The sequence below is a fragment of the Watersipora subatra genome, chromosome 8 (genome assembly GCF_963576615.1).
Source record: "Watersipora subatra chromosome 8, tzWatSuba1.1, whole genome shotgun sequence".
NCBI lineage: Eukaryota > Metazoa > Bryozoa > Gymnolaemata > Cheilostomatida > Watersiporidae > Watersipora > Watersipora subatra.
Window position 1 is genome coordinate 37,128,462 of NC_088715.1, and position 9,954 is coordinate 37,138,415.

The 9,954-nt window shown below is 36.0% G+C and overlaps 1 protein-coding gene across 1 annotated transcript in view; it reads right to left on the reverse strand.

Annotated features, from left to right (window-relative positions):
* The window catches only part of LOC137402218 (ubiquitin-conjugating enzyme E2 A), a 34,721-nt gene extending 29,557 nt beyond the window's left edge, over window positions 1-5,164 (reverse strand). Inside the window, exon 1 of the mRNA XM_068088717.1 lies at window positions 4,946-5,164. Within this exon, the coding sequence (XP_067944818.1) occupies window positions 4,946-4,989 (44 nt within the window). The 5' untranslated portion in view covers window positions 4,990-5,164. The remainder of the gene's footprint in view (window positions 1-4,945) is intronic.
* Window positions 5,165-9,954: the final 4,790 nt, after the last annotated feature.

Below are 9,954 nucleotides of genomic sequence, written 5' to 3' on the forward strand. Positions count from 1 at the left end.
GTTATCATCAATATATATATATATTGATATATATATATATTGATATATATATATTGATATATATATATTGATATATATATATACAGTGAAACTCGGATAACTCAAACATCAAGGGACCGAGCGAAAGTGTTCGAATTATCAGAGTGTTCAAGTTATCAGAGCACTGTCACAAGTCCATGTATTTACTTATTTATTATTAGATACATGAACATATACAAACTATAATATAAATCAAAAGCACAAATGGCTTGTTTCAAATTAAATGCTTCTAATGTAAAGTTTAAAACGTTTTTATCAAAAAGTATAGAGATTTTTCTATCACTTGAGATTGGTTTGTTGTTTGAGGTGATGTTATTGCCAGGACGTTTTTTTAGATTGACATTGGCAAAACTTGATCGTTGCTGAAATGCTCAAAAGAAAAGACATCTTTTTCTGTTGAGTGTGTTACCCACGATCAATTTTGCCGATTTTTCTTGAAGTTTATGCAAAGATTAACTTACTTTACCTGGCATTCGTTAAGAGCAACACTCCGAGGCAGTTCAATTAAAAGTTTTACGAGGTTTTACGGTACATTGTATATCACTAACGTTTTTTGAATGGATACTTATTGAATGTACACACGTATTCTGTGTTTAGGTCAAACGATGAATAGTTTTTTTTAGCTAAAACAAAGTATACGTTTAATTACCACAATTTTTAAAACGTTTTAAACATCCAACATTCCGACGTTGATTCAACACGGAATCCACGTCGGAAAACTATTCATCACGGGCTAGCCGGGTCACGCACTCAAGGATTTTCGCCACGCAAATACAAAACAAAAACAACATGCTGTTTTTGTTTTGTATGTGCGTGGCGAAAATCCTTGCGCCCGTGACCCGGCTAGCCCGTGCTATTCATCGTATAACAGTATAAATCAAATTTCACCAAACCTTTCGAACAGTCGTTGACAAAAATATTATGCCGATGGAGGTAGTAACGACGCTTATGAATTACGAAAAGTTGAGGTTTACCTCTATGGCTTGGAATAAAGTGATTTTCTAAAGCGATAGCAACCGTTTCGGTAGCCGTTGGGCAAAAAACAGTTCGAATTAACAGTGTTGAGTTCGAGTTATATAGAGCCATTTATCATTGCATGGGAACGGACCAAGCAAATCCAGTCGAGTTAACCATGTGTTCGCTATATCCGAGAGCGAGTTATCCATGTTTCACTGTATATATATATATCATTACCGGGGGTCCTCCCATGTTTTTTGACGATTCTGACGACGGGGATATTTGAAAAGTGACAGACGAGACGACCATTTATCAATGTAGGTGACGATGATTGTGTAACGGTACTAAAGGTACGGTTACATGTAACGAATTTTTCGTTAATTCTGAGTTCTGGCCGAAAACACAAAATTATTCGGTCAAAAATCAGAATTATTTGAGCCGTGTATACCCACCGAACTCGTCCACGAAACGCTATTCTAAACAGACTAAACAAATTCTTAGCGAGCACGATTCTTACAGCTTTAGCAATTAGTATAGTCTAAGACACGTACTGCGACACACAATAAAATACAAAGGCAATTCAACATAGTACACACGATGTAATTGTTTATGTTGGGCTATTGTTGGTTAGTGAGCACGAATCTAGCAACTTAAAATTTATGTAGTCCGAAAACATAATGCGACACGCAAGAAAAGTATCACGGCAATTCACCATCGTAAATACGATGCAACCGACTTGATTGCGCTAAAGATGGCAACATTTTCTACCACAAAACTTTTGCTGCTACAAAGGAAATTTTTATTATTAAAAAATAAACAATTTGTAGCCATAGTGTCCAAAAGATAAATACATACAATAATAGCGCAATCTAAGCAGTTGCATCGTGTGTACTATGTTGAATTGCACTCATACTTTTCTGTGTGTCATTATCCGTGTCTTGGACTATAATAATTGCAAACGCTGCTAGAATCGTGCTCGCTAGCATGATTCTAGCAGCACAGAATAATTCTGTGTGTTTCGTTCATTTCGTGATTTCGGTCAGAACCAACGAAAAATTTGTTACGTGTGGCCGTACCTTTACGAATATAATTTGTCCATAAATCAACACATCAAACGAAACTTCACTAGTTTTGGTTTGAAGCATCTGGCCTACTATTTATAGACTGTCAGGTAATTAAAGTAAACAGCAATTAAATGCCACGACACTGGCAGCAAATCCGTTTCCAAGTCTGTGACTGACAGTGATTATTAAAGACAATCTCGGTCTATTTTCAGTGCAAGAAATGTAGCCCTAAAAACCTAAGACGGCTGTCACTCTTCGTGGGGTAATCAGCCATGCTCCCAAACATCACTAATAAGTTTGTGAAGGTCGCTGGTTGAGTCATGCTTTTGATTAGCAGAAGTTAAAGCTGAGCAATTTCAGGTTTTTAACGCAGCCCAGTGCCACAAGAATGGATATTTGTATTAAAATAACGAATGTGAAGAGAGAGGTTGTTTCGGTTACAAACTTGAAAAAGGTGACGGCAGTAATTTTAAGAGTGACAACAGTGATTTTAAAAGTGACTATTCTGACAATTTTGTGTGGTAGGACCCCCATTACCAATGCCCATATCGAGTTATGTTAAGTCTATACATATATATATCATTACCAATGGCCATATCGAGTTATGTTAAGTCTATAGATATATATACCATTACAAATGGTCATATCGAGTTATATGTTATAGTTATTAAGTCTATACATGTATATACCATTATCAGCCCCGATTAGATGGTCATAGATGTAGTGAGTTTTTCATAATAATGTATCTACTATCTCTTCAATATTATCAACAATCTCCACATCCAATAGTATGACAAATAGGAATTTATGGCTCGTGATGACATAATTAACTAAAACTAACAGTTATAAACAGCTTGTGAAAGTATATAAAGTATGCAGAATAGCTTCAAAACATGAATTTGATCATAAATATTTATTGCCAAACTAACACTTAAGTCTAAGCACTTTGTTATGAAACTACAAGATTTTGAAATTAACCTGCGGCTTACAACAAAAACAAAATACTTAGAACTTTGTATATCATGCTTCATGCTTGTTTCACATTACCTACAGGTACGTCACATTACCTACATGTACGCCCCATTACCTACATGTACATCACATGACCTACATGTATGTCACATTACCTACATGTACATCACATTACCTACATGTACATCACATGACCTACATGTACATCACATTACCTACATGCACGTCACATTACCTACATGTACGTCACATTAACTACATGTACATCACATTACCTACATGTACGTCACATTACCTACATGTACGTCACATTACCTACATGTACATCATACATGTACATGTTTAACTCATCTAAATAAAAATAATCACTAGTTTTGGAAACCGCATGATGAACTCAATGCTAATCCTCAATGCCGCATCAACTTAGTCAGCTATAGAGCATGATTTTGGATGAATTGTTTTTCAGAGTTGGCTTGAGGCAAATGGGTAATGCAATTGTCAGAGTTCTTCATGCTTGATTGTTTCTCATAGACATGAAGTAGGTTTACAGTAAGTTATCTTAAACATTCAATGTTGGAAATGTAGCAGCAAAATGAAACGAGCATAAACAAAATCCCGTGGAGAGCGCAGTACACAGTGAGTTGCCACAAGATAGCTAGCCTCCATTTTACGATGTTAGCGAGCCCAAGCTACCACGATGCTCAAGAGCAAATACTCTTTATTTAACAGTAAAACTAACTGGTTCACTCTGATGTCCATGTTGAGCAGTAACTTCACTTAATTCAGTGAAAGACAAAGTGAAAGTGCAAACAATGCTCAGAGCTTTATTTAATGAATGATAAATTGATAAGCATACCACACTATAGAACTGTCGAGTGATGCAAGAACACTTTTCTACTAGTTATGGACATTCAACTTTACGATTAAATTCAGATTACTTTGTGAAGAAAAATGTTAGCATTGTCAAAACAGTATAACAATCTCCTGTGCCTCTACTGATTTTGTAATTATGTTAATTGTGACATTGCCTGGTAAGTATTGCAATCATTTATATTTATGTCTAGACTACGCCAAGTGTAGACCTACCGACTTCTCAAAGTTGTTGTCATATATTTGTTCTATTTATGAAAAGCAATATTAATAAATGGAAATGCTAAAAGCTTTGCTTCATTTTTTAAATAATCCCAAAATGTTTCCAAGGAATGAAGCTTGAGCAGCAGGCTGTGGCAAAAAACCCTTATCAGAGCCATTCCTTATCACAATAAGTCTCGCCAGCAAGCAATTGAAATAACCCATCTACTTTACATTGATGAATGTCATTCGCATGATTTGTCCAGCCACTAGGTGTTTGGTGTCAGCAGAGTCATGAGTCGAGCCTAGTCTCAGGTAACAATTTCTCTATCACTATGTAAAGCATATATATTTGACCTTTTCCCATCATTCCTGTTTGGAATGCACATTATTCTTTTACGGAAGACAATATTTTATACATATTTAACATGCAAACCCAACAAGTTATGAATAAGATTTGATGAGATAGCTAGATGTAACTATTCCAAATCTGTCGATGCCACTCTTAACGCGTATACAGCATACTTCTCCAAATCTAGTTCAACACTTGAATCATGAAAGAATCGTCCAAATATCTTAATATAATTTTATAAATCTACGCAACTAAACAACTGACAAACCCCCATAGACTCTCAAAGAATGTACCACGTTTTAGCTTGAGCGTGAACATTCTAGAAAACTGTCAAGCGCACAACTTACAAAAAAGATAACGTGCATCGTTGAAGTAGTTTAATTAATCGAAATATGTTTTAATTACTTCCCTTGCAGGCTACCAGCGCTATTTTAAAATCGAGATAGCACAAATTATACATTACATGTGAAGATGTAATTGCATAACAAACCTTTTGAAATCTCGCATTAAACGTCTTCTAGCTGGAGTAGTCATGATAACTTATGTGTAATAAAATATGCTATAATAGTAAGCAGTTATCAATTTGAGATTGTCTTTTTTCGTAAATTGAGATGAGTTTTCAGTATTCGTAATATTAAAGGTTGTACAAGAAAGATGTACAGTATTATATCTTAGTTCCCTTGGAAAATTCTTCGTGGTACGTCATGCGAAATAGCAAACAACGGTACGATAACTACGTCAGCGAATTTCCGCTAACTTTAAAACACACGAGAGGATAACTTCTATAATAAGCTATTATAAAAGTTATCCTCTCGTGTGTTTTAAAATTGGCAGAAATGCACTGACGTAGATTATTGATGCGATACACGTAGCCCATTACGTTAGGCCGTGCATTTTGAAAATATCATTCCACTAGCGATTGATAGTAACAAACTGTAACAAGTAGCTGTAATGTGAATTTCGTTGCAAGTCAACCTTGCTTGCTTCCTTGTCAACCAACGCTTGCTTCCTATGATGGAAACAACAAATCTTTACAAACCATACGCATCCCCCACGCAACCTCACTTACTACACTGTCATTTATACTTTCGCTTTAGATGCTATGCTCTATTTTATGAATGACTAGCTGTGCTACCCGGCGTTGCCCGGGTAATAAAAAAGCCTTTGAACAGAAAATTAATTTGTATTTAACATATAACAACATTTCCCATTCCAAAATTCAAACTACATAATTATTATGAAAGAAGTGTTTTGTGTAATTGAAATAAATTAGGAGAAAAATAAAAAGAACTGTAAAGGTTTTAAAACTGCCAAACAATTGTAACTTTCAAGCTATTAGCTACGCACATTGCCAATGGAAAATTCCAGTAAGCTGCTTAATAAGCTAGGCTTCTAATGACGGTAAGCCATGACTTTGCGTCTGCATTGTTGTCCAGCTACAGCTATTCTAATAATAGCTATAGCCGGAATGACAGACAGATATACTACATACAGACATACTTTGAGAAATATATACATCTATATAGATGGCCAATGATGGTTGCTGGCTTTTCAGTTCAGGTCACCTCAATAATATATTGTTTTGTTGCAACAAGGATGCTACTCCACTTCAAATTGACTTGGTCTTTACAATTTAAGTGTTCTGCCTAAAATTTGTACCGTAAAGATAAGCTACAACCACACGTTTTCGGTTTTGTCTCTTTAAAAGTATCTGTTGCATGCTTGATTGCAATTCAAGAACTTGGGTTAAGGCCATATTGGCTTTGTGACACCACACTTTATTACAGCCTTATAAGATGCCAATTTCTAGATGTAGATGGTGGGGTCAGACCACTCTCAAACATATAATTATGTTCTCCAGCATATTGACAAGTTTTCTCTTCCTTTCAGTAGAAAACGTTGCACGTCATGGTTGAGTTGACTAGGTAGTTCATTTCACAGTCACCAACCTGAGCTGCTCATTAGTTTTGCAATCGTTTTCCAGCTGTGTAGTTTTGTACGCCAACAAGGCCTTCATTCCGTTTCTTTTTTTATTCTATTGACCCTTCACTGTTTTAAAGCACCGTCTGCTAAACCATTTGCCTCATCATGAGTAGACTGCTTGTGAAAGGAATTATATTATATTTTTCCATCAGCTGCTTCTATTCTAGTGAAATATAACATGACATGGTCAATGTCATTGTTTGTGTCTATGTCTAATGGACCATTGTCAGTCTATGTCATGAAACGAGCTCCATTTCTTGCAATAAGTTCTCTGATCTTCTTGTCCAGTTGTTACCCTCTCATATCCAATACTTCTATCCACCTAAAATAGTAGTCAACATACAAAGCATAGTTCTTCGTCTCAAACTTAAAATAGATCTGAGGCAAGGTAAGTCCAAGGCCTGGTAATTCTGTTTGTTGGAGGAGAAGACTTTGCATTCTAAATTTTATGCACTAAGGATATGTTACCTTCTACCTTTCTATATTAGTAATTTATTTTTTATGGTTCGCCAGGAAACCACCAGCCCAGCCGAAATCACAAGCATTTGTCCTGGTTGAGTGCCAAACCAACTTTCTTAGTAATACTTCAGCTAATTTTGAACGGTGTTTTTTTTGTTTTTCCTTACAACCAATATGTCATCCATCATACACACTCTACACACTCGCAATAAGTGTGTAAAATGCCTCCCAAGTTCTTGTTTGCCTCCTCTGACAAATATAAGGGCTTTTGAAATTCTAAACTGTATTTTCTTTAATTGATATTTAACAAGCGATGTGATAAATGTTGGAAAGTCTCTGTGCCCTCTGCCAAATCTATCTGGTGAAACCTGAGTTGGCATCCATATAATGAGACAAGTATGCCTTCTAAATATGGGCGAGTTTCTCTTAAGACAATCTTATTTGGGTTAAACCTGCACTAACCTTCACTTTTATATTTGTTCCCTGTGGACCAGGTAGGAGGTATTTCCACTTTTTATACGATTCCTAGATTTTCCATTCTTTCAAATTCATCCCTAATCGGCTCTCGTATGCCAATAAGCAATCTTCTCAGAATGCTCAAGCACCCTAACACGAAGCAATGTCCATCATATTCATCTTGAATACATCAACTAACACAGGTTTCAAACTGACAGAGTGCTTCCTCTCTTCTTATAACTTTCACTGTTTACGACTAAGTCCGAAATCTCTATTCTCAGGTTTGGCTAAGAGATTGTTTTGGGCACCTTTCAATGAATATGTTTTATTTGTGTGTATGTGGGTTTGTCAGTGTCTAAACTTGAAAAAAGCTATGCAGCATTCTGTGTTGATTGATATATGCAAACTACTGTCTTTTTATTAAAGGCTTTAGCATTCAATAAATGTTAAACCTATATATATATAAATATCAAAGTTTGTGTGTGATTCTGTGTGTCTAGCTATAGCTGTTATTTCAGATTTGCGTTTTTTTTAAACATAATTTGAATATTGCTTTTTAAGTTTAAAATGTGACAGACAGTGGCACAACACTTTTCAGGAAGCTTCAGTTTCAGATTAATCTTCTCATCTGCGTAATCTTTTTGCTGCTATTTTTTAATTAGCTGCAATTCGTCTGATCCTAAACAATTGTGGATCATAGAAAAAGCATGAGTGAAAATGTACGTCATCAATTGACTCAATTTCAACCGCAAGTCTCTTTAAATTGTACAAACGAAGTTTTCAACAAAGTTTAATTTTGTTGGAAGACAAAGTCATTAACATTTCTGGTAAGAGACTAGAGCAACTCGAATTCACAACACCATGCAGAGATTTAGACCTGCTTTCACAGACAAAATTGCTGTGAGAAACCAACTGTGACATAGCAAATTCAAATAGATTTGTTAGCAGCACAAAGCCAAACCTTACATTTGATCGGACTTTGGTTTATGGAAAAGTTTTAGAAGCTGTGGATGATGAGAATGAAGCAATCTTTTTCTTGGGCGCTCCCGGTGGAACTGGTAAAACTTTCTTGCTCAATCTTTTGCTTGCTAAAATCAGATCTAACCGGCGGGTCGCACTTGCAGTCGCATCTTCAGGTATAGCCGCTACGCTGCTGGAAGGTGAAAGAATGTCTCATTCCATGTTTATACTACCATTAGATATAGGACGCCTGGAGACTCCGGTTTGCAACATTCGTAAAGGTACTGGATTGGCTCAATTGTTACAGACTACAAAATTAATTGTTTAGGATGAATGCACAATGGCACATAAAGCAACATTGGAAGCACTGTATCGCACGCTTAAAGACCTTTATAACAGTGACAAACTTATGGGTGGTGTCTGTGTACTTCTTGCTGGCAATTTTCGTCAAACCCTACCGGTCATACCTAAAAGAACTCCAGCTAATGAACTCAAAGCTTGCTTAGAGGATTCTTATATATGGCACTGTGTAGAAGTGTGTAAACTAACCACAAATATGAGAGTGCATCTGCGAGGGGGGGGGGTTGATGCTTTGGGGGAGTTTTCTGCACAACTTTTAAATATTGTTGATGAAAAGCTACCAGTTGACACCAGCTACCAGGGCTAATATCTCATCCTGAAAATTGCAGATTGATGTAGAGACAGAAGACAATTTACTACAAAAAGTTTAACCTAATATTCAGGAAAACTATCTTCAGCACTAATGGCTGAAAGAAAGGGTAATTCTGGCAACCAAAAATGATGCCGTTGACCACAACGATCAATTACTTCTTGAAAAGATTCCTGTGACTCCGATTTCATTCCTTAGCAAAAACTGTGTTGTTGAAAAGAATGACTTTTGTCAATTATCCGACAAAATTCTTAAACTCTCTACAGCCTGCCATTATGTCTCCCCAAAATCTTCAACAACGCGCTGGTGCCCAGTTATGCTTCTTCGAAATTTGTATTTACCTAGGCTTTGTAAAGGAACAAGATTGATTATCGAAAATCTATAACAAAATCTTATTTGTGCTACAGTGCTTACTGGAGCTGCAATGGGTGAAAAAGTTGTTATTCCTAGAATGTGCCATTTCAATTTAAACGTATTCAGGTTCATGATCAACTTTCATTTGCATTTACTATCAACAAATCTCAAGGTCAATCACTAAAAACCTTCGGCATTCACCTCCTAACACCTTGCTTTTCATATATGGACAGTTAGTTGTATGTTGCGCTATCCCTAGTAGGCAGTAGAAATAGCCTATACATTCTTTCGCCATTTGGTCAGACAAAGAAAATTGTTTACCCTCATGCGCTTCAGTGATATACTCGCGGTATGCCATGAAGATCTTTAAGAATATCTTCCACAGCAGCAGCAACCTGTCATTGTTATCATTCAATTAGATTTATTCAGCATTTTTTGGTTTTTATTTTCGTTTTCTCATAATCATATTTCTATCAAGTCATATTATTTGGCAATCATTGTAGTAGAACAGGCTTCATTTAACCATTACTTGCTAATTATTGCTAACTAACTTTACTGGTGACTTATTCTTTCTGCAAATTATTTTGATCTGCCAAAACTGCCAAAAGTCTTCACTT